Source organism: Chanodichthys erythropterus, chromosome 3, assembly GCF_024489055.1.
Source record: "Chanodichthys erythropterus isolate Z2021 chromosome 3, ASM2448905v1, whole genome shotgun sequence".
Lineage (NCBI taxonomy): Eukaryota > Metazoa > Chordata > Actinopteri > Cypriniformes > Xenocyprididae > Chanodichthys > Chanodichthys erythropterus.
The window spans coordinates 28,227,351-28,253,589 of record NC_090223.1 but is presented as its reverse complement, the minus strand read 5'-3'; the positions used below and the strand labels follow the sequence as shown (position 1 = coordinate 28,253,589).

The 26,239-nt window shown below is 41.2% G+C and overlaps 1 protein-coding gene across 1 annotated transcript in view; it reads left to right on the top strand.

Moving 5' to 3' along the window:
• The window catches only part of LOC137004294 (beta-1,4 N-acetylgalactosaminyltransferase 2-like), a 29,357-nt gene extending 6,001 nt beyond the window's left edge, over positions 1-23,356 (top strand). Inside the window, exons 3-11 of the mRNA XM_067364490.1 lie at positions 8,669-8,767; positions 11,676-11,776; positions 14,223-14,281; positions 14,871-15,051; positions 22,063-22,149; positions 22,309-22,490; positions 22,595-22,738; positions 22,824-23,052; positions 23,175-23,356. Coding sequence (XP_067220591.1) covers positions 8,669-8,767; positions 11,676-11,776; positions 14,223-14,281; positions 14,871-15,051; positions 22,063-22,149; positions 22,309-22,490; positions 22,595-22,738; positions 22,824-23,052; positions 23,175-23,356 — 1,264 coding nt within the window. The remainder of the gene's footprint in view (positions 1-8,668; positions 8,768-11,675; positions 11,777-14,222; positions 14,282-14,870; positions 15,052-22,062; positions 22,150-22,308; positions 22,491-22,594; positions 22,739-22,823; positions 23,053-23,174) is intronic.
• The last annotated feature ends 2,883 nt before the right edge of the window (positions 23,357-26,239 follow it).

Genomic DNA, 26,239 nt, shown 5'->3' with positions numbered 1-26,239 from the left:
AGATGATGACATAGAAGCAGAAAAGATTTTTTTTTGTTGTGACTGTGTTTACTGATGTCAAAGATGTTACGTAGAATGATTCATCTAATGGCTTTCATGCAGAGATATTGCCTGAACTATTAGTTTTTAGTACAGATCAGGTTAGATCCACCTTCATAAACAACAAGAAGTATGTGTTTAGGAGCATTATATAGCTTAGAAAAGTGTGTGCATAGGTGGGTAGAGTATCCAAAAGCTGTACTCAAGTAAAAGTACAAGTATTTACTCAAAATATCTACTCAAAGTAAAAGTGAACTTAATAATCTTTTATAATTACTAATAATCTAATTAATAATTACTTGAGTAAGAATAAAAAAGTATCCAATGAAAAAATATAATATAAAAATACAATAGCATGTTATTATTGAAATTATCATAATTAGATATCTTTGCAACAAACACAGAAGAGACAAGCATTATTTATGGCATCTTGACATTTGATATTGAACAGTGCTTTGATCTGCCTGCATTGACGCTATTCTTTAAGAGCTGCTGTGCAGCTAAAATAATGTACCAGTTATCAATGTAAAGCTGCTTTGACACAATCTACATTGTAAAAAGCGCTATATAAATAAAGGTGACTTGACATCTGTAGCCCAAATTGCATGTCTTTTGCTTTATACAATAATAACAACGTAGACAGCTACATCTGAAAGAAGAAACTATTTACATATGCTCACGCTCATAACCTCTGAACATCACACAAACAATGATCAAATGCACAATGACTGATCTTCTTCTGTCTGTTCTCCAAAATGCAATCAAATGTATATTTCAGCAGGCGCGTGTAAACTGCTTAACTGTGTCTACACAAAGGCATTCATTTTCAAGACGAACAGGCTTACCTACCACAAATCACTGTGGTATGGCGGGTGTTCATTTCATATACTCTCTGAATAATGATAGCTTATTTAATGTATAAATTAAGATATATGTCCATAAAAAAGGTAACGAAATGATTATGGGGGTAGGATTGTAGCAAAATTACAAATAAATAGATTATGATCCACAAATAAATGTATAAATATTCACAAAAAATAATCATATCCACAAATGAATAGAACGAGATCCACAAATATACTGTATGTATGTTTTTTTCGAAGTCTGCAAATAGAGATCCGGACCCTGATGTTACAGTAGCAGGTAGAAGGTTATCAGTGGTTCATGAGTATAAATATTTAGGTATAGTACTTGATTCACAACTCACATTTAAAAAACAAGTTAAAAAAGTTGGAAATAGAATTAAATTCAATTTGGTAAATTTTAGACATATTAGGAATAATTTAACCACTGAGGCTTCAAAGTTATATATTAATGTTATGATTTTATCACACATGAATTACTGTTTGACCAGTTGGACACAAACAAGTGGGACTACTCTGCAATCATTAGAAAGACTCTATAAGCAGGCTTTGAAAATATTGGACAAAAGGTCTAATTCATATCACCATTGTAAAATTTTAACTAAATATGGGTTTTTAAGTTGGGAAAATATGATTAAATTTGCAGATATCCTACTTGTGTATAAAATTTTGCATGGTATGGCCCCACCTCCACTTAATGAATTTATTAAACAAAATTTTAACTTATCTACTAGAGCCACTACTAGAGGGGACTGTATAATACCTCATAGAAGAAGTGCTTTTGGGCAGTCAGTATTTTCTTATAGAGCAGTACATACTTGGAATACTATACCCATAGAACTAAGAAATATTACATATCTTTCTTCTTTCTCTAAAAGGATAAAAGGGTGGTTATTGGATAATCAAATATGTATTCATAAATAGTGGTTCTTTGTTTGTTTTTTGGTCTTGTATGTATTTTTTTGCTTTTGTGTGTGTGTTTACCATCAACCTGCCAGGGACTGCAGATGAAAATTAGCCAGAATGGCTAAATCTGGCACATTTACATAAGAGACTTGTTTCTTGTGTTAATTAATGTGCATTGTCCTCTTTTAAAAATAAATAAATAAAAATAAATAAATGTTAGGAGTTTCACAAAAAATAATTGAATTCACAAATAAATAAAATGAGATTTGCTAATAAAAAACATATTCACAAATATGTCAAGTACAACTCTGCCTGCATTTATTTGCGAATCACCACATGTACATTTGTGAATTGCTTCCTGCACATTTGTGGATTCTGAAACAATTCTAGCGTCACTACCGAACACAAATCCACAAATAGGTCGACTCCACCCACCGACAACTCAAGCCAATCAGATAACGGCCACGTGGTGCTGACCAATTACAGCACACTTTCGCTACAGTAAATGGTACAGTAAAAAGAGGTTTAAAATGTATATTTCGTTAGACCATTAGACTGTATGTCAAGCCAAACTATTATGTTTTATGCGCCATTTAAAAATGCCAGAGAAACAGATCTCTCTGTTATGGGAACAACAAAGGTAGCTATATTGGATACAGATACGTTATGGAAGCGTCACATTATTTAAGATTGAACGAAAAGCCTCAATAATTAGCTATTAACTTATCTAACTGGATGCAACCTTGTGATAAACATGCAAATTTGCAAAATAGATGAAACTGTCATCACATAACGTCACATCATTTCCCAGTTTATCAAACATCGACGGATCCAGCTATTAAACATTAACAGGCCATTAATATTTTAAACAATTATAAAGTTACAACCTTACCCTTGTTTATAGAGAAGATATAGGCCTAGACTTTTTAAATGTGACAGGTTACTGAATTACATAGCCTATAGATGCATTTCATTTAAAAATGTCCAGCAGTCAAATACTTGCACGCAAATGTTTCAGATGAATCAAACTTAAGTTTTTTTTTATAATTTTTTTTTATTATTATATATATATATATATACACATGCAGTGATGCCAAGGCTCGTAACCTACTGGTACACTGATGCTCATTCAGGCTCATATTTGGTATTGTAACAACCGTACGAATAAGAGGGCAGAGAACAGAACACCTGGATGGCAATTAAACACACAATTCTTTATTAAAGATTAAAAGTCAGCACACGTCATAAAAACGTTACCCCCCTTTACTTGATGAACCAGGAGAGGATCGCACGACGATGAATTCAGCTCAGCAGGGAAGATACACCATAGACTTTTGTCACTTGTCACTCAGTACATAGAAATCAGTCCATCAGGTTCAGTGTCCTTCAGCTCAGTTCCTGGGGCAGAATTATTTAAGGCTTCAGTCAGGAGTTCTCCTAATCAGAAGTTCCACCCTGACTGCCTACCACATTTACCCCCCACTAACTTACTATCTTCTCCGCCGGAGACACTATTTGTCCCGAGCGGCAGTTTAGCATTCCCCACATAAGAGCTCAATACCAGCAGTCCTCGAAATAATTATTTAAAGAATCTTTAACACGCATCACCTGCACCCATTCATGTCATTAAGGAACACCCACTTACGCAAACTAAAGGGCGTGTACATCAAACATTCAAATTATTTAAATATAACAAATAATTCCATTCATCACAGTATTATACATGGTATTGTTCTAGTGTGGTATTATAGCCACTGACTCGTCGTTTCTTACCGTGCCGCTTGTAGACAGTAGCTGCATGTACATGGACACTAATGTAATATCCGTTTGTTTATAATGATTATAATGCCTCTATTTATTTGCTGCATCGCGCCGTGCCGCACCGCTCGCGTCAGGTAGATGTGTTATAGCTGGGGATCTGTGTATGATCATAATTCATGCATAGCCTTTATCCCGATGATGGAAATATAAAGAATATACTCCAAAAATAATCCCCGTCCGAATGATGGTCGAAATTATGGAAATTATCATAATTAGATATCTTTGCAACAAACACAGAAGAGACAAGCATTATTTATGGCATCTTGACATTTGATATTGAACAGTGCTTTGATCTGCCTGCATTGACGCTATTCTTTAAGAGCTGCTGTGCAGCTAAAATAATGTACCAGTTATCAATGTAAAGCTGCTTTGACACAATCTACATTGTAAAAAGCGCTATATAAATAAAGGTGACTTGACTTGACATCTGTAGCCCAAATTGCATGTCTTTTGCTTTATACAATAATAACAACGTAGACAGCTACATCTGAAAGAAGAAACTATTTACATATGCTCACGCTCATAACCTCTGAACATCACACAAACAATGATCAAATGCACAATGACTGATCTTCTTCTGTCTGTTCTCCAAAATGCAATCAAATGTATATTTCAGCAGGCGCGTGTAAACTGCTTAACTGTGTCTACACAAAGGCGTTCATTTTCAAAACGAACAGGCTAACCTACCCATTACTGATGAGTTTCATGAAGTTTTATTGTACATTAGCTACTATGAAATGTCCGTTTTTAACTCCAGATAATCACTGGTAAACTTCCTATCCATAAGAAAACTCAGATGAACCGTAATAATAGGCTTGTTTGAGACATTTCAGGTGAAATATGGTGTTATTTTACTGTCAAATGTGACAGTAAAATAAAAAGCGCATTATTGTGACGCGAGGGCACATCAATGTAATTCGCGAGCGCAAATCTGTCCGCCCGCGCGCGGATTTCCTTTGCTCTCGCACAAAACGGACGCGTGCTCTCAAATATACAGTGCTCTATTATGAACTGCCTCTCCTCTCGCTCAGATATTGTGTGTGCGTGCTCAAAATGTGTCCTTGAGAATCTCTCCATGCTCTTGCAGAAATTAATTTGCTTCTGGATTAAACACTGTCAAAAGTTATCAACCAATCAGAAGAGACGACTAATCCATGAAAATGCTACGTGGAATCTTATTGGCTGAGAGTGAACTGCGCCTGGAATTCTTTCGACAAAGATGGATTTTTAATTTCTTTACAATTTAATAATATTAATCAAATGTAAGCTAGTCTAACTGCATCACATTACAGGTCAAACAGTACATTACTGTAACGTTAAAAATACAGCTGTTTATTGGTTGTTTACTTTACAGCACATTCACTAATGTTAACAAATACAACTTTTGATTTTAATAATGTATTAGTAAATGTTGAAATTAACATTTACAAAGATTAATAAATGCTCTAGAAGTGCAGTTCATTATTAGTTCATTCATGTTAACTAATGCAGTTAAATAATGTTAATGAAACCTTATTACCAAAAATATATATCTTCTGATTTAAGACAGAACAAGATCAGGGTCAAGTCATCATTCCCTAAATACATAAAATCTGGAGATCAAATATACCACCTAGTGAATTTCTTTTGAGGTTTGGTAAAACATGACATACAAAAATACTTATGTATGCACAATTAATCAAAAGAATGCGATCTTATTCCTAAATAACAACGATTCGGTTATGTCTATTAAATTTGAAATTACGATCATACCGGAATAATTAAACCTGCTTTTGCATTGCCGCTGAAAGCAGTGGTCACATAAGCTATATTTTAAACAGCTTCACAAAGTGTTTTCAACAACACACTATTGCTACTTCTGTGTTGCAAACATTAAATAACACAAGTATTGCAATAACAATTTATAGTCCGAAAATGACCATTGAAACTAATGTTATTTCACTATTCTGCCAGTAGGTGGTGACCAGTGACTGTTAAAATGTATTTGATGTATCAGAATCATTAATTTTTTTTCATAGATTTGTTTAAAAAACACTGGATGAAACGTCTTCATTAATTTCAAACAATATTGTAATGAATTCATTTAAATTATTAAAAAAAAATTTTAATAGGGTAATTTATAACATTTTACACATTTCTAAATATACTGATTTATAACATTAAATTAGTTGTTTAATCTTTTGTTTTAAATGAATGTTTAATTTAATGTTTTGGTCCATGATATTGGCTAATATGATGGTTTTTGATAAATTGTTCAGTGGGGTTTGATCTGTAATGGGATGCAGTTAGACAAACAAGCTTGTTAATATAGAAAACATCCAAGCGCCCCATTCTAAGCCATTTCTAAGATATGACCTACATTCTGATTAATATTATTGAATATTATTAAATTGCAAAGAAATTAAATATCCATTTTTGTAGAAAGAATTCCAGGCACAGTTCACTCTCAGCCAATAAGATTCCACGTAGCATTTTCATAGATCAGTCATCTCTTCTGATTGGTTGATAACTTTTGACAGCCTTTAATCTTGAAGCAAATTAATTTCTGCAAGAGCATGGAGAGATTCTCAAGTACACAGGACACAGTTTGAGCACGCACACACAATATCTGAGCGAGAGGAGTGGCAGTTCATAAGAGAGCACTGTATATTTGAGAGTGCGCGTCCAGTTTTGTGAGAGAGCAAAGGAAATCCGTGCGCGAGCGGACATATTTGCGCTCGCGCATTACATTGATGTGCTCTCGCGTCACAATAATGCGCTCTCGACATTTGACAGTAAAATAACGCCATAAGGCGAGGCTAGGCGCATTTCAAACAAGCCTTTTGTTACAGAATCCACAAATGCGTGCAGCGATCCACAAATGCATAGATAGCAATTCACAAATGTACAGGTGGTTATTCACAAATAAATGCATGCAGAGTTGTGCATGTGACATAAAAACATTTTTGTGAATGTGTTTTTATTAGCAAATCTCATTTTATTTATTTGTGAATTTAATTTTTTTTGTGAAACTCCTAACATATATTTGTGGATCTCATTCTTTTCATTCGTGCATACGATCGTTTTTTTTTTTTTTTGGTGAATATCTTTACATTTATTTTTCATAATCATAATCAAAAATCATAATATATTTATTTGGAGAGCTACAACTCTACCTCCATAATTGTGTTATCGTGGCGTAATAATCTGCTTGGTTGTAAAATGTTGGCTATTGGCTGTATGAATTGAAATCGATACCTGTGTGGTATTGTTCACAGACAGCATACACAGTTCAACTAATAAAGATCTTCATCACTGGCAAACAATAGGATGTGTTTGAGGTCGTCTGCCACTTCATCCAATGCTCCGAGTGAGAAACTGCTTCAGAAGATTCTGCAGGGAACTGAACAAATCATTCAAACTGATTCGCGAACCAATTTATACAGTTTTACCAACTTGTTTGATCAAGTCTTTGAACAGAATTGACTCAAAAGAGTGATTTATGAATGGGGCATCGTTCATGAAAAAAGAGACAGCACGCTTGGAATAAACTACGCATTTTCGTAACGTACAGTATTGCATTAAAATAAAGTAACGAGAGGAACGTCGCCCAATGTAGCGAAGTAAAAGTAGGCCTACAGATTTTTCATTAAAAATGTACTCAAGTTAAACTAAAAGTAGGCTACCCACGTTTAAATCTAGTCTAAAAAGTACAAATTTTCCAGAAAACTACTCAAGTAAATGTAACAAAGTACTACCCACCTTTTGAGTGTGTGTCCACCATGTCAGCTATAACACTAAAATTTAAATCATTTACTCACTTGCATGTCATTGCAAGCCTCACATTCTATTTGTGTTTTTTAGTGTTCATTAAAGTGTTGTGAAATTCCTATACAGAAGTGTGAGATTTCCAGTGTAACTGTTAATGCTGTGTAACTGTTCTTTCAGATCATCCTGATTATGAAGTACAAATTCTACATCCTGCTTGGTACTACACTGACCATTTGCTTATTACAAAGTGGAGTGTTGAAAGTCATGAAAAACATACTAGCATCCCAAAACGTGTATGTCCTTTTCTTCTCTCAGTCTGCATTCACTTCCACTTTAAGTCGTGACATAATGAACACTGTTCCCGGGTCCAAGCCTCAACTTGTTTCAGTCGAGAATACTATCTCAACAGCCGTTTATGAGCACTATTTATTCATATACATTCAAGCTAAGTTGTACATTATAGTCACAGACACCAATATTTTGATGATTTATAAAAGATGAATCACTGTTTAGACATCTCAGATTTCAGGGTCATGATATTTCAGTAGTATTACAGCACAACACGAGTGTCTAATAGCACCGTTCGTTGTTTGCTTTTGGCATCTGTTAGAATGTTTGGACCCATAAACCTTGGCACATGAAGTCAGACTTAATGAGATGATTGATTTCATTTTATTTAGAAAATTCTCAGTATGATTTACAATGATTTCAGAGTAACAGTGGTTTATAGATGGTGGTTTTTAGTAACAGGGTATTTCTTCAACTGCTGGCACTTTCGGCCACGAGAACAAACTTCCTTAAAACATAACTAGTTTTCACAATCTTACTTTTATTTGATTAGCCTGTACTGCACATGCACTACTACTAATGTCTATTTTGTCATTCTTTTTCTTTAAGATCTCAAATTATTATTTGTTTTTGAAATAAAATGGCCAAACCTCATTAATTTCATTGCATTATTAAGCATCATTTAATCTCACTAAATTCATTGCATTTTATGTATACTAAATACAATTAAACATTATATTCACACTATTTGCATTTTATGAAATGGCAGTTTGATTGGAAATAATGCACAAAAAACAAAACCCTGGGACATAAATGTGGTCAAAGTCAACAAATCTATAGCAAAGTGACTACATCTGTTGACTTTATTCTGTTCAACAGTGCCAGCCATGAGCAAGACACATTCTCAAAGCAAATTTTCAAATTTTCCTTGTTAATATTACTGTAAGTAGCTCCAGTTTAGATGGTCTACCTAACTTGGGGTCTTTTTGTCATGTTTATAGTATAACACCGCGTGAACTCATCGAGCAATTTGTTCCAAAAGATGAACTAGATGACATCCTTGAACGAAGAGCAAAGGAGTTCAGTCAACACCAACTCAGGTTGAATTCCCTATATTTCACCCACAGTCCTTAAAAAGGATAGTTCACACAAAAATTAAAATTATAGGGATGCACGATATATTGGCAACCAAACCGTTGTTGGTCGAAATATGATCATTTTTTAATGTTATCATTATTGACCCAATTTATTGGCCGATATAATATAGCAGATAAATAATTATTTTTTTCTTTCAGCTGAGATGCTTCAGATGCACCACTGTTCACCATGATGGTTTTGAATTGCTTGAAATATAATTGGAATCACTTTGAAAAGGAAAATAAGTGCAATGTGCAGCGCAAGTCTGTCATAAAAGCGACATAAAATTATAATGAAAACATTACTGTAAAAGAATGCTGTGAATTCTTAGTTTGACCATTTTAGTGCGAGAAAGAATGCATCCATAACAGAGTTACACCTTCATGACTATAAGTTCATCAAGTCCTTTTTTGTGTAAATGTAAATTTTAATGTTATGTTTAGTTTGTGTTTATATCTGATTTAGCTCATATAGGATTATGCGTTTGGTTAACAATTAACGAGGTAGTAAAGTCTCAACTCTGCGTTTGAAATGCTATGGGGAACGCCATCACGCGAACCGTTGCCTGAAACAATTATCCAAGCTTACCAATCCTATTGGCCGGCAACATCTTATGACGTCATTAAAGATGCGACCGGAAGTATAAAAGGAGCACCTAGAGAAACAGTCAGTATGTCATCATCTTCAGGGACTGTTCTGTCTGTTTGCAGTTACTTCAATCTGGTAAGATCTTTTGATTATGTCTGATAAGCGTTTCAGAAAGTGTGCTGATCCCCGTCCCAGGTTTCTGACACCAGGTGATACACACAATCTGTGCGTTTTCTGTCTGGGGAAGAGCATGCGCGGACAGTGCTTGAGGGCTCTGTCTGTGTGAATTGTGAGCATCTGCCTATGAAGAGGCTCTGCTCTTGTTTGGCCCTCTTCTCGAGGGGAGAGGAGCTGGCATCATCACCTGGTGGATCCGGCGCCGCTTGTGGTGATCATGGGGCCCGCAGATGGAGCTTGCAGAGGAGTTTGAGAGAGGTGTAAATCTCTCTTCTGTAAATTTCACTTCTGGAATTATGGAACTACTAGAAGTCTGAAGGTAGTCCCACAATAAGCATACTAAATCACAGAATATTTAAGTTCTCATTCTGTTTTATTTCAGACCTTAATTAACACATGGCTCAAACTTAACATTGAGTCAAACAAGTTCTGTAGCTTTACAAAAGGAATATGAGTTTGTAGAAATGCGCTATATAAAATAAACGTATTATTATTAATATCCAACAACTTCTATAAAAATGAATAAATAAAATATTTTTAAAAATGTGTGCTTCTTCCTGCCTGCTTCCGCTGCTGCTTTAACCATCCTTGGCGGTGGCAAAGTGACAGTGGTTTTCCAGTGTCAACACTGAGTTGCACGGAGTGCAAAATATTTTGCCCCCACTGTCATGTAACACACCGGGAAACTGCTTTGCGCGGTCTTTTGCGCTTATTTTTATTGGCAAATGAGAATGATTTGTGTGCTTCATCGTGGTTTCATGGTTTGCAGATGATGTTCACGTCGCGTAATTACGTCACTTCACAAGGTTCCCATGGCAATAGGGGGAAAATAATGGCGCTTTACTAGTGTGAAGTAAACGCAACATTTTTCAACTTTCTGCTAAGATATATGTGACTTTTTTGCAACGAAAATGCAGGGATTATGAAATCATGCTAGCCCCGCATATATTTTGCTTGCTGAAATCGGCAATTTATGCGGCGAAAGTGCGGCGTATTTGAAAAAATGCGACCCCTGCATAAATATGCGGACTTTGGCTGATTATGCATGAAATCAGGCGATCGCATAATCGCGTTTTTCTGGAGGGACTGACTAGGATACTGTACTGTATATGTTTGATTTTTGTTGAAGTACTAGGGACATGGCTTTTAATGGTGAAACTTTGGTTTTTGTAATAAGGCTCTGTAACAAAGAAAGTGGTGTGCCAACTGCAACAAGAAGGGACCCAAAGATGTTTTGAACAGCAGCAGCACCACAACTGCTCTGAATGTACCGGCAGATGGAGGCGTAAAAATGACATTGCGTGGTGATAAAACCGAGAGTTCAGTGTTTATTCCAAGTGGAGCCAAAATAAAGGTTTTACAGTGAAAGTCCAAAATGTACAAAAATAAATAAATAAATAAATAAAATAAAAACTGTTCAAAAGTTATACAGACAAACAAACTTTTGGCTATGCCAATAAATTGACCTAAAAGACAGCAATTTTGCTCAAACTCACTCTACAAGCTTCCAGACAACTTTGAGAGGCCATCTTAAAAATACCAAGGAATAGGCAAGCTTTGGCAAATATTATCAAAGTTGTCATAGAATGAAGTATGAACTGGGAATAAATACAAACTGAACACATATAAATATACATTCGTATTATGGCATATTCCTTTACTAAAAAGCAAAAAATGACACTTCACATATGCGCAGGGGTTCACGTTATGTGAATCAGAATACGAAGCAGTCACGTGGTTGTGTGTGAAAACAAAGCTTTGGACATCACCGGTCATGTGGTTATGGCAAAACGAATAAAGCTCCGATACAATGCTTTACTGTGAGATGTTTCTTTTTTTATATATATATACAAGCTTCGATACAAGCTTAATACCAATACAAGCTTATTGGTATTAGCCAAAATTTATATATCGGTGCATCCCTTTAAAATTCTGTCATCATTACAATACAATAAGTTGTTTCATACCTGTATAAGTTTCTTTCTTCTTTTGAAAACAAAAGATGTTTTTAGAATGTTGGTAACCAGACAGTTGACAGTAGCCATGGACTTCCATAGTATTTTGGTATATAAACTCATTATAGTGGTATTCTTGTGTTTTTCTTAGGATGAAGACAAATGCAAAAATTCTTATTGCCAAAGCCAACTGCCCACTCCAGTATCCTACTGGTTTCAGGGTAGCTCCTCTGCAGAAAAATTTAATACCAGGTATATTTTTCCTGTCAACTGAATCCTGTTTAGGAAAGTTTTTTAACTGGGCACAACCTCACCAAACATGTTGCTTAGCAGTAACTTACGTAAGTTCTCTTTCAGTTAGTCACTTTCGACGTATGTCAGTAGTGACAGACGAATTGGGATATCACCAGAGAGCCCCTGCCAGCTGGGTATAAATAGGGAAACAGATGCAGATCTCTGTCTTTCGCTTCGGAGAAAACCTGTTGTATTCCTGCTATCGACTGAGAGTGAACTTCTCAAGCCCCAAAACTTTTGTCGTGCTGGTGTTAAGGCACCCTACAGCGAAGCTGCGAGCTTTCAAAGAGCGAGCTTTCATGAGCTATTTATACAGCTCTCAACTACTGTTTTCACAGCATTGTTTTCTGCCCTGTTGGTTTGCGATTTGGGCCGGTTCCTCTGTGCATGTACCTGCAGTCACATCGTGGCTGATCCCCTGTATGCTTCAGCACAACACAAAGAGCTGTCTCTTTCCGTCTTCTAAAAGAGCTTCACAGACGGACCCTGCTTCTTTTTCAAGATGTCATTCTGTCGTTTCTGGAGGCGGTTGTTTCCTATCCTCACTGATGTATCCTATCCCCAGGCTGAGTATCCCACAGTTGTGATGTGTGCTCATTCTGAATCAGATTCAGAGTTGACGACCATGCTTTGCCGGGCCCCTGGAGGTGTAGTGTGACACATACTTGCCTTGCCCCGCCCCCTGTCTTTAGCCCGGATGTGCATGAAAAACTTGGCAGTATGGAAGTCTTTTAGTGCCAAATATGGAACGCCAAAGGGGCCATAATCTGCATTAAAAAATTTTCCTCTCTCACTACCCTTGATGGTGGGGTGGCAGTGCTACGGGCACACCACCTCTGCCCCCCATTGAGTCTGTGGAAGGCCAAAGCACTCATTGCATTTGGGTTTTGGGTAGTTCGGAGTCGGGGTTGAGCTACACATGATGCAAGTCACAACGCAGGCTCCTGGCCAGGCGATGTCCACCATGGTGGTCCAGAAACACCCCTGGCTAGCCTTGCAGAGGTGCGAGTTGACATCAAAGTGCGCTTTCTCAATGCTCTCATCTCACAAGCTGGCCTTAAACCCACCCCTCTCAGTCTGCAGCCAAGCCAGGTGGTTAGCGAGAAGCGGTCCTGAAACGGCTGACCTGGAGCAGAAGTAGACAGTTCTTTTGGAGACAATGCCCTCATCGCTCCCTCCCCTGGAGGAGAGGACCCCCGATCATGTTCGGTCAGGTCTGTGCTTTCCTTCCTGCAAGAGGGCTTGGAGGGAAGGCGGTCTCCCTCCACCCTCAAGGTGTATATTGCCGCACATCACTATGCAGTTGATGGTAAGTCTTTGGAGAAGCACGACCTGATCGTCAGGTGCCTGAATGGGCGGAGGGTTCCTTGCCCTTCCACTATACCCTCTTGGGATCTCTCCCTGGTACTTACATCTCTCCGGGGTCATCCCTTCGAGCCTTTGCAGTCAGTGGAGTTAAAAACATTGTCACTTAAGACCATGGTCCTGGTTGCATTGGCCTCGGTTAAGAGGGTAGGGGACCTGCACGCATTTTCAGTCGACGAATTGTGCCTGGAATTCGGGCCCACTGACTCTCATGTTATCCTGAGACCCTGGCCTGGATACGTGCCCAAGGTTCCTACCAATCCTTTCAGAGATCAGTTAGTGAACCTTCAAGCGCTATATTCGGAGGAGGCAGACCCAGCCCTGGCTTTGCTCTGCCTCGTCCATGCTCTGCACCTTTACGTGGTTAGAACACAAAGCTTTTGGACCTCAGATCATCTCTTTGTCTGTTACAGAGGCCAGCAAAAGGGAAAGGCTTATCAGTCCCAAAGCGTAGGTGGTTAACTCCTATGGGTTCACTTCCCCAGTGTAGTCTAAGTCTTAATGTAGTGGGTCTTACGGAACAGCAGTAGACTCTCTCAGTGTAAGCTCACCCTCTTCTCTGCCCCCCATGTGCGCCGGGTAGCTGGAGCTTACGCTATTCACTGGAAGGGGTCAGTAACTATGGCATTTTATTTGGGATCCCAATATGTCAGTCACTACTGAAGTATGTTGAACGTGACCGACTGAAAGGGAACGTCTCGGTTACGTATGTAACCCTTGTTCGCCACAGTTCCTGTGCCTTCGCTGTAATGCAGACTCAAGGTTGAAAAACAGAGTGCATCTGCTTCCCTATTTATACCCGCCTTGCGGGGGCAGTGCGTATTATGCAAATATCGTACAGCAATTCCACTGGCTTGTTTTAGTTTCATTCGAAGCTGATAGGGCTCTCTGGCGATATCCCAATTTGTCAGTCACTACTGACGTACGTCTCCGTTCCCTCCTTCAGGGAACGAGGGTTACATACATAACCGAGATGATTCGTTCCTTGTATTTTTTTCTTTGATTTAATAAGTGAATTGTTTTTCTATCATAATTTCAGGTCTCGCTCTTCAAACACAAAAAAGAAGGGTAACAACAAAAAAGAGGGAGGTGTACAAGGTTAGTTTAACCTTGATCAAACAATGCCCTTTGTGATTTTTTTTCCATAAGTAAAACTTTCAAATGCCTAGTATGAGGTATTTATTCAGTATGCATGCACTTTAGAATCCTGTTTTTTGAGGAAAACATTCCAGGATTTTTTCCATACAGTGGACCTGCTACCAAATGTAGCTTCAAAGGACTCTACGTGATCCCAGCCTAGGAATAAGAGTCTTATCTAGCAAAAAAATCTGTCATTTTCTAACCACCCCCCTGCACTAGCTCTGCAATGCGCCACACATTACATAATCACATTGGAAAGGTCATGCGTGATGTACTCTATAGGCAGATTTAATGAGCATGTGCATGTTTTTTTTTTTAAATGTTTCGCTAGATATGACCCTTATTCCTCGCCTGGGATCGTGTGGAGCCCTTTGAAGCTGCACTGAAACTGCAGTTTGGACCTTCAACCCCTTGGTAGCCACTGAAGTCCACTATTAGGAGAAAAATTCTGGAATATTTTCCTCAAAAACCTTAATTTCTTTTTCGACTGAAAGAAGAATTATAATTCTGAAGTGAATTAATCCTTTAAACACACTGTTGTCTGCAGGTGTCTTTGATTGTGAAGAGTGGAGTGCTTTCAGTGGAGAATGTTTTGGATGGACAGCAGGTGGATGGACAGGGTCAGAGTGAACTAAACATCTCATCCAGCAACCTCATTCAACTCAATGATCTGCTGTCTAGAGTGACATACACCAGTACCATCTATCACATTTATACAATTGACATGGGTAAGGGCTATCTGTATATAAATGCACAGAAGAGACTCTTACAGTATGTAAAGTGTGTTGCTCAAGCACACAGTGTTGATAAGAAGATTAATGGACACACTTTAGAGTTAAGGCTGATTTATACTTCTGCGCCGAGTGTATGCCGTAGCTATGGCATAGGCTGTTTCTACCATGCGTAGCCTGACGTGCACCTCTTCAAAAATGTAACAACACTTCAATTCTACACGGACTGCAAGCGCTGTGATTGGTCTGCTAGAACCCCTCCCACGGGTCAAAAAACGTCTCGGTTACGTCTGTAACCTTAGTTCCCTGAAGAGGGAACGAGACGTTGCGTCGAGAAATTGACGCTGTGGGAACGCAACGCGTTATGTCGTCATGAAGCACGTGTGAAATCCGTCCAATGGAGTGACGAGACGTCACAGGCGGGTGACGTCACGACCAGGAAACTATAAAGCACGCTCAAACAAAGCAACGCTAGCTTAAAGTGTCTGAAGTAGTCGCTTGACAAGCATGCAGGAAGTATGGCAGGACGACGCAACGTCTCGTTCCCTCTTCAGGGAACTAAGGTTACAGACGTAACCGAGACGTTCCCTTTCAAGGGAACTCGCGTTGCGTCGAGAAATTGACGCTGTGGGAACGTTAATACCCACGCCGCCATAATGACCAATGCCTGTCTAGTGTGACTCGTCAACACCAGACAGAACCCTGGCCCCAGGAGTGGAGCTCAGATCAAGGTCATAGAACCTCATGAATGTATGCGGTGAGGACCAGCCTGCCGCATCACAAACATCTTGCAAAGATGCTCCGAAGAGCAGAGCTTTAGAGGCCGCCATACTCCTAGTGGAGTGGGCTCGAACTGCCAAAGGAGATGGCAGTCCGGCCGACTCGTAAGCAAGTGAGATAGCCTCAACTATCCACTTACTCATCCTCTGCTTAGATACCGGGGCCCCTTTTTTAGGGGACCCGAAACAAATGAACAACTGTTCCGACTTACGCCACAGGGCAGCTCTGTGGACATAAGCATCCAACGCCCGAACTGGGCAAAGCAGATTAAGGCGTTCCTGGTCTGAATCCCTGAAGGGAGGAGGACAGAAGGCTTGCAGTACTATGGGCCTCACCACATTGGTGGGGACCTTAGGAACATAACCAGGTCTGGGATGAAGGAAAGCCTTCACCATACCGGGTGCAAATTCCAAGCACGACGGGGCAACCGAAAGAGCTTGCAAATCTCCTATTCTTTTAAGAGAGGAGATAGCAAGAAGGAACAGAGTCTTGAAGGTCAAGAACTTAACAGGAACCTCCTCAATGGGTTCAAAGGGAGCTAAGGAAAGGCCCTGGAGCACCACAGCCAAATCCCAAGCCGGTACCCTCGTGCGTACCGCAGGCCTCAGCCTCAGTGTGCCACGAAGGAAGCGAGTGACAAGAGGGTCTCTCCCCAGAGAGCCACCAGCCAAAGGTGTGTGGTAAGCCGCAATAGCCGCCACATAGACTTTTAAGGTGGACGGAGATAACCCTGCAGTGAACCTCTCCTGCAGAAATTCCAACACTGCCCCAACCGAACAGTTTAAAGGATCCAACTGACGAACACTGCACCAAGTAGAAAACAGCTTCCATTTAAAAGCATACAGCTTCCTCGTGGAGGGAGCCCTAGAGTGAAGGATGGTACCCACAACCTCGGCTGAGAGACCAGAGTCTATGAGCTGGGTCCCCTCAGAGGCCAAGCCCACAGGTTCCAAAGTTCCGGGCGAGGGTGAAATATTGAGCCCTCCGCCTGAGACAGAAGATCCCTCCTGACTGGAATCTCCCAGGGAGAGCCGTCTAGGAGAGATACTAGGTCCGAAAACCAAACTCTGCCCGGCCACCGCGGGGCTATCAAGACGAGCCGGACTTGGTCCCGGCGAATTCTCTCTAAGACTCCCGGGAGCAGAGCAATCGGAGGAAAAGCGTACAGACGAAGCCTCGGCCATGTCTGCACCATAGCATCCAGTCCGAGAGGAGCTGGATGGGTGAGGGAGAACCAGAGTGGACAGTGAGACGTCTCTCGAGATGCAAACAGATCCACCTGAGCCCGGCCAAACATCCCCCATATTTGCTCCACCACCTCGGGGTGGAGCCTCCATTCCCCGGGCCTCAGCCCCTGCCTCGACAGGACGTCTGCTCCTATGTTTTGAACCCCGGGGATGTATGCTGCACGAAGCGACAGCAACTTCCCCTGGGACCACAGGAGGATTTGGTGCGCCAGTTTGTAAAGCGGACGCGAACGCAAACCTCCCTGGTGATTTATATAGGCAACCACCGATGTGTTGTCCGACCGGACAAGAACATGGTGGCCCCTGAGATCTGGGAGAAAGACTCTGAGAGCCAAGAAGACAGCCATCATCTCCAGGCAGTTGATGTGCCAGGAGAGATGATGTTCGCTCCACAGACCCTGAGTTGGGCGTCCGTCTAGGATCGCCCCCAACCCGTGAGGGAGGCATCTGTCGTTAGCATCTTGCGACGACAAGGAGCTCCCAATACCGGGCCTTGGGATAAAAACCAAGGTTTCTTCCACATGTCGAGGGCACGTAGGCATCGCCGCGTGACCTTGATCATGCGAAATGGATTTCCCCTTGGAGAAAACCCCCTGGTCCTGAGCCACCACTGCAGGGGTCTCATGTACAGCAGGCCAAAGGGAATCACGTTGGACGCTGCTGCCATTAAACCCAACAGTCTCTGAAATTGTTTCACAGTGAGTGACTGGCCTAGCCTTATCCGGTTTACGGTAGAAAGGATTGAATCTATGCGAGCAGGTGAAAGACGCGCCTGCATCACAACAGAGTCCCAAACCACGCCCAGAAAAGTGGTTCTCTGAGCTGGAGAAAGAACACTCTTCTTGGCATTCAACCTTAACCCCAACCTTCTCATGTGGGCGAGAACGACATCTCGATGCCGAACCGCAAGTTGTTGCGATTGAGCTAATATTAGCCAATCGTCGATGTAATTGAGAATGCGAATGCCCTGTAAACGCAGTGGCGCCAAGGCTGCATCCATGCATTTGGTGAAAGTGCGGGGTGATAACGCTAGGCCGAACGGAAGAACCCGATACTGGTAAACTTTGCCCCCAAAAGCGAACCTCAGGAACTTCCTGTGATGCGGAAGGATGGAGATGTGGAAATACGCGTCCTTGAGATCGATCGTGACAAACCAGTCCTCGGACCTGATTTGTGACACGATTTGTCTCAACGTTAACATTTTGAATTTGAGCTTCATAACTGACTGGTTCAGCAGACGCAGATCCAAAATGGGACGCAACCCCCCATCCTTCTTCGGAACGATAAAATAACGGCTGTAAAAACCGTTTTCTCTGTCGAGAGGAAGTACATGCTCTATGGCTTCCTTCTCCAACAGAGTTTTTACCTCCTGTTCCATAACCAGAGCCTGCTCGGGGCCCACCACAGTGGGCAGGACCCCCGCGAACCTGGGTGGGCGAGACCCGAACTGAATAGTATACCCCTTTTCGACTGTACGCAGGACCCATTGAGAAATATTTGGCAGTAGCCTCCATGCTGTCAGATATTCTACTAAGGGAACCAGTCTCTCGAGACTGGCCTCTGGTGTAATTTGAACAGCCAAAACGGTGCCCTGAAGCGGCGCACCAGCAGGGGGCAACCGAGCTGACTGTTCGGAGACCCTCCTTAGAGGGGCGAGCGCCCCAGGGCCGCTACGTTTCCGGGCGGACACCTGGGTGTTTGCTCGCTGGGGACCACCGCGCCCTGAAGCACACGAGGTGGCAGGGTTGGCAGAACGGCCCCCTGAGGGCACTGAAGAGAACTGGGCACCGTATACTGAGGTGTGCGCCACTTCTCTCCAGCGGGGGCTGCCCTCATTTGAGCCCTGACACTCACAGCGTCAGGACTTCTTCGCTGCAGCCTTCTTGGCGATAATGACGTTCCTCAGATCCGTCTTACCCCTTGAAGGCTGCGGCTGTGAGCGCCCTCCCGACCCCCGAATCTCTGAGGAGGGGTACGGGTAGAAACGCTCCGCTTTTGATTGGCACGGTGTTGCTGTGAGGAGCTGGCTTTTGATGACTGGGGCTGCTGGTGTTGTGGAACAGCCCCAGGGGTGAAAGAGCGACGGGGGAGGAGTTTCTGGAACGCCGCCGCCTGCTTATTGGCTTCCTGAAACCTCTCGACGACCGTGTTAACAGCATCGCCGAAGAGGCCAGGGGCGCAAGCGGGGCGTCCATAAGGAAGTTCTTATCTTTGTCCTTAATAGAACTCAAATTCAACCATAAGTGCCTCTCCGTAGCCACCAGTGCTGCCATAGCACGACCCACGGATCTGGCCGTCTCCTTGGTGGCACGGAGAGAAAGGTCTGAAGCCCGACGTAGCTCATCGACTACGTCGGGAGTGATTCCCCCGCCCTCATCAATATCACCTAATAATTCAGCCTGATAGGCCTGCAGCACACCCATAGTGTGAAGGCATGCTGCCGCCTGACCAGAAGCCGAATAAGCTTTGCCCACTAAACCAGAGGTGACTCTTACTGGCTTAGTGGGCAGCGTCGGGGTCTTTAGGGACGACGCCGACTGTGGAGAGAGATAGCTCGCGAGCGTCTCCTCCACTTTTGGCATCGCCCCATAACCGTGCTCTTTAAGCCCCACGATCGATGCATAGTGCGTGGTCTGAGCACTATGCACCCGATATGAGGCTGGTTTATTCCAAGATCTCGCCACCTCGGTGTGGAGATCTGGAAAAAACGGGAGACCCCGACGCGGAGGTTGCGCTCTAGAGGGCAGAAAACGTTCATCCAATTTGCTTTTAGGACGAACGTCCTGCTTCTCTGCTGGCCAGTCGATGTTTAATCTGGCAACAGCGCGAGACACAACCTCCACCAACTCCTCAAAAGCAGGCGAGTGGGATGGCGAGTCCTCACTCTCAATAGTATCGATGCTCTCCACATCCAGCTCCTCGGAACTGGACATATTGAGCATCGGTGCTTGACCCAGTGTGGAAGGAACCGCAGAGCGTGCTTCCAGACACTGAGAAAAAGCACTGGATCTATCAGGTGAGGGCTGAGATAAGGCTGGGCCCGTCTCAAACCCCTCTGATAGATCCATTTGCGAGCCCCAGGATAGAGAACGCCGCTGTGCCTCGGCAGCAGCGGGACCCGAACCCTGGGGAACGCGAGCCTGAGCGCCCTCATCAAAGAGCGCCAGGCGGGAGCGGAGCGTCCGTAAAGGAAGCATCTCACAGTGCTCACAGCCAGCACCCTCGAGTGCTGACCGTGCATGCTCCGCTCCCAAACAAGCAACACAAAGATTGTGTGTGTCCCCACTCGTGATGTAGCGAGGGCAGGGATGCACACACGATCTAAATTGCTTTTCCGCCATAATAGTGAATATATAGATATATATAAGTCACAAACAACACCAAATAAGACAGACAAGTCACACAAAGCGCTACTGAAGACACAGAAGCTAGCGTTGCTTTGTTTGAGCGTGCTTTATAGTTTCCTGGTCGTGACGTCACCCGCCTGTGACGTCTCGTCACTCCATTGGACGGATTTCACACGTGCTTCATGACGACATAACGCGTTGCGTTCCCACAGCGTCAATTTCTCGACGCAACGCGAGTTCCCTTGAAAGGGAACTGGCACTGAGCAATAAGACAAGAGCGAGTGTTTTCAACTACCATAAGAATGAAATATGCTCTGTTTGCTGCTTCTCTGCCATTTCTATTTGTAAGCTTCTCTGACAACATACATGACAAGCTGCTTCTTCTTCGGCTTTTGCCTTGATACTCAACATGACCGCGGACCAGTCCTGGCGCCAGGACATTTTAGCAGGGCGGGCTACCCCTTCTGCCCGGGGGGCACATAGCATGAGTGTCAGTGGGCATTTGGTATCGATATAATTTAATTCTGCCTATAAAACAAAGTGATTAGTATTACTAATTATGTCACTATTCGCAAAGAAGAAAAATGTATTATGATTGACGACGCCATCAGAACTGGTTCAAACTTTACACAAACATTTTTTTAAAAGTCAGGATTAAAATAAGATGACGTTATAAACAAACGTTATAAACGCATTCTATAATAAATAAAATATAACACCTACCTGCTAGAACAGCTGGAGTCTCTGGCGCATACTCTCTTTACTTCTCAGTAGAGTCGTAGCTGCTAGGAGACAAATCTCCGCCAACCATCAAGGGGCTCGCACGCCAGATGTGAAGCTCAGCGCCGCGATAAGTCTTTCAAATTCAAATACAATGTTTTCTATTGTTTTCTGAGTCATAGCTGGGCGCCGCGGACAGGCGCCGAATGTCGATGATAGAAAACACTCATAGAAAACAATGCGTTCAAATTTTAAAGACGTGTCGCGGCGCTGAGCTTCACGTCCGGTGTGCGAGCCCCTTCAGTCCTACATTCATGTCATATTTTTGCCTGATATTTTTTTAGTGGTTATGGTATGATTAAAACTCGATTCAATTTAAAATGAATAACATTTTGTTTTTTGTTTTTAATTGAAATTACAAATCACATTTTATGTCACAGTGTACTTATTTAATTATGTTTTTATGTTCTCTCCTGCCAGGCTTGGGAAAGGGGGGGCTTGAGATCATTGCACGGTGGGCTAAGCCCCCCCCAAGCCCCCCCTTGACGCCGGGCCTGCTGCGGACACTGCCTACTAGTGGCCTGCATGCATGTCGACGTGGACAATAATGCAGAAGTATAAATGAAAACAGACGCATAGCCTACGGCGCCGAGGCTCCGGCGTAGGTTTCGACATAAAAGTATAAACCAGCCTTTATGATACATCATTAATAGATAAGTAAATAATGCAGGAAAAATGAGTAGTACTACATTAATACTTCAGCTACTACCATTAACTAATATGGAAAGCAGATTAACTAATCCACCAGAAATGACAAATTTAAGACTGAGGAAGTTTCTTATTAAGTAATCAATAATTATATTCTGTTGCTGTGTGAACATGGCCAAATTACAATAAATGTCTTCTTTCCTTAGTTCATTTCTCTTTTGAGGACCATGAGGCCATGTTTCCCATCATGATTAGGAGACCAACCGTTCCTGTTCTTTATGACCCCGGAAAAGGTAAGACCACAACACACTAATTAAAACACTACAAAACAGTGACATGGCATCAGATATCCTTGTTATAACAAAATGTGTTATATTTAATATACCTAAACATCTGTAAAGTTTGTAAAACCTGCTAATGAAATGCACCTATTTCTCTCTCTTGCCATTCAGATATCAACTCACAAGTGACCATAATTACCAACACATTTCTGAGGTATAAGGAGCTGAAAGTCCTCATCGAGAGTATCCGAGAGTTTTACCCAAATATCAAGATCATTGTTGCAGATGACAGCCTGAAACCTGAGGATGTGTCTGGAAACAACATAGAGCACTACATCATGCCTCCGGCACAGGTACACACTTTTTCCCTACCACTTCAATTGATCTAATGCTGTATGTCACACAAGAGTAGATTACCTGGAAACTAATCACTGCTGATGATTATTTGGTTCCTCAGGGCTGGTTTGCAGGCAGAAATCTGGCACTATCCCAACTCACAACTAAATACTTTCTGTGGGTCGACGATGACTTTGAGTTCTTGAAGGAGACACGGATCGAGAGTTTTGTGGAGATTATGGAAGCGATTCCAGATCTAGATGTTGTAAGTATGAAAGGATATTCTTTAGGGGGGTGAAAAGTCTTGGAGCAAAACGGCTTTGTTAAACAAGCTCTTTTTCTCTGGTTAGATTGGTGGTGAGGTCTCAGGTGACCAGTTCCAGTTCATTCTTGAGTATGATGAGGGAACCGAAAAAGAAGGTGGCTGTCTAAGGCGTATTAAAGGAGGGTTTCATCAGCCACTTTCAGGCTATAACGGATGCTTTTTTGTGGATGGCGTCACAAATTTTTTCTTGGGGAGGACTGAAGCGGTGCAAAAAATTGGCTTTGACCCATTCCTTAAAAGAGTTGGACACACCGGTAAGCATTCTAAATTTTACCTTAGTAAAACATCTTCATTGATTGATTCCTAGCACATTTAATTCTTCCTTTTCTTCTCATCTCCATCCATCCGTTTTTTTCCATGTATTTTTTTATTCCAGAGTTCTTCATTGATGCCCTTGGAAAACTGCTGGTTGTTTCATGCAAGGGTCTTTCTATCGGTCACCAGACACACCGGGAACAGAAACAATATGACTCATACCGGACTCAAGAGAAAGTTGAAGAGGAGAGAAAACTGGCCCACCATTTTTTTAAGAATTATCTCAAATGTATCAAGTACTGATTAGTATTTAGTTCTGATAATTTGGGGAAATGATTAAACGATTAATCACATCTGTGCACTGTGAACAGATAACATCTGCCAGTCATTTTATGTAGTGAAAAAAGCATTTCAATGGACAAAATGCACCTGAAGAATAACAGAGAACAGAGTGACTTGCTGCGGGAGAAGTGCACAGCCTAAGTTACCCTAAACACAAGAATGCTTTATATGAAGAGCTTCAAAATAAATACATAAGCATAAAGTTTAATGTAACTTGCCCTGTGTGAGCGTAGAGTTTGAGACATGATTTGTCATGATAAAATGCCATTTACTTTCACCCTCTGAGTTCTATTTGTCAAGAAATAGAACACAGAGGGTGAAAGTAAATGGCATTTTGTCAGATGTATTATGTTCATCCACTGGTTCACCCCAGGGCTGTGTTCTTTCAACTTTATTTTAAATTTTGTATATGAATATGCCAAAGTAACCATCTAAATAGGACTATATTGAAATTTGCTGATGATTTAGATAAGAGGCTTGTCTCCAGGTTAACAGATCACTCCATTGAGGCTTTGAATTGGCGTATACATCACACAGGTAAAATATCAAATATAAGATCCTTCAGACTGTAGGTCAACATGTGCATTTCTCCATCATTATGTATATCACAACATTCTGATTTTATTTGAAATGCTTTGAAATGGTGTGACTTGTCAGTTTACACACACCTAGGTGGATTGTGCTACGGGACAAGGAACTGGATCAAGGAGACCTCCATGTCAGCAGTCACATATTACTGGTCTGTGCCTCTGTAAAGAGAGATCAGATGTCACAGTATTCCTGTTTCTTGCCATTTCATCCATTGTCGTTAAGGATGTAGCGCTACCTGATAATTTCTGTATTTCTTTGATATATTGATCTCTCCGACTGTTGAAGTTAGATCTGTCTCTGTCAAAAAGCGATGCTTAAATGAGAATACTAGTGCACTGTTTATGAAGTCTATAGCTAACACCAAGCATATCTGCAGACTCTGTTGATTTTCTCCTTGATTCTTTTAACTCAAAAGTACAGAATGTTATTGATAACATTGCTCCTGTGAAAGTCAGGAAGAAAGGTAGCAGACAAAAAACACCGTGGAGAAACTCAACAGCAGTGCAAAATATGAAAAGATAATGCAGAAAAGCTGAGCGCATGTGGCGAAAAGACAAAACTTGAAATCCACTATGACATCTATAAAGATATCCTTCATGCTTTCAATATGCAACTAGGCAAAGCTAGACAGACCTTCTTCTCAAATATTATAAACAGAAACTTAAACAACACCCGCACTCTTTTTGCTACTGTAGAGTGACAAACAAACCCCCCAAGTCAGATTCCCAGTGAAATGCTCTCAGACAGCAAATGCAGTGAGTTTGCTTTCTCCTTCTCTGAGAAAATTTATAATATCAGAAAGGCGATCAGCACATCCTTGAGCTGCACTGAGGTAAAACAGATCAGATCACAACCTCAGAAAGTAGCTATTATGTCTGTTTCCGAAGCAATTGATGGTAAAATTTTGGAAGAAACAGTACAGCCCCTTAAAACATCAACCTGCTCCCTTGACACACTTCCCACATCTTTTTTCAGAAGCGTGTTTAACTGTTCAGAAACAGATCTCCTAGAAGTGGTAAACGCTTCACTTCTCTCTGGGACTTTTCCAAAATCCCTGAAAACTGCATTTGTTAAGCCCCTCCTGAAAAAGAGCAATCTGGATAACACCATATTGAGCAACTACAGGCCAATCTCAAATCTTCCTTTCATACCCTTACAGAAAAAACACATGAACTTCACATGTGCAAAAACACATGTGGTCACATGTGACCACATGCACATGTGATTTTGCACATGTGAAATTTAACATGTGAAAACATGTGAAAAGCACATGTGATCACATGTGACAAAATACACATGTGAAATTTAACATGTGATCACATGTTTTTCACATGGGAAATGTGTGCTTTTGGAACATTTACACATGTGAAACACATGTTTTCCCATGTGAAACACATGTGAAACCCATGTTTTCCCATGTGAAACCCATGTGAAACCCATGAAATCACATGTGAAACATGTATAAAATAGCCATGTGAAACGCATACATTCCCATGTGAAAACCATGTAATCACACGTGAAATGTATATTCCCATGTGAAACCCATGTGATGGAATGTGTAACCCATAAAGTCTCATGTGAACCCCAAGTAATCACATGTGAAATGTATACTCCCATGTGATCACATGTTAAACCCTTATATTCCCATGTGAAACCCATGTAATCACATGTGAAACGCATATTCCCATGTGAAAACCATGTGATCACGTGTTAAACCCTTAAATTCCCATGTGAAACCCATGTAATCACATGTGAAATGTATATTCCCATGTGAAACCATGAGATCACATGTGAAACATGTACATTCCCATGTGCGATCCTTGGAATAACATTTGAAACCCATCAACAATCATTTCTAACAAAACAACAACAGAAAATGATAGCATGTTCTTATGTAGGGCCTATAGCCATGTTTCCCAACATTAAAACAAACAATTCAAATTTATTTACAATTCTTTATTTATAAACAATTATTTTATTTTATTTAATTAGAAATACAAATGTGAATATGAATTTTTAAAACAAAAAAAGCAAAACCAAATATAAAAATATGAATTGTGAGTTTCTGAATGTGTGGAATGTCGTTTCAGTCCTCTGTGTCTCCTTCAGCAGGTTTCCTGTTTTGGGATAGTAAAACAATCAGATTAGGGCAGTGCAAACATCTATCCTGATAAAGTAAACTTAATAAATAAAGTAAACTATCCTGATAAAGTAAAGTTTTATTTCTTTTCTTTATGGATTTCAGGATCGTAT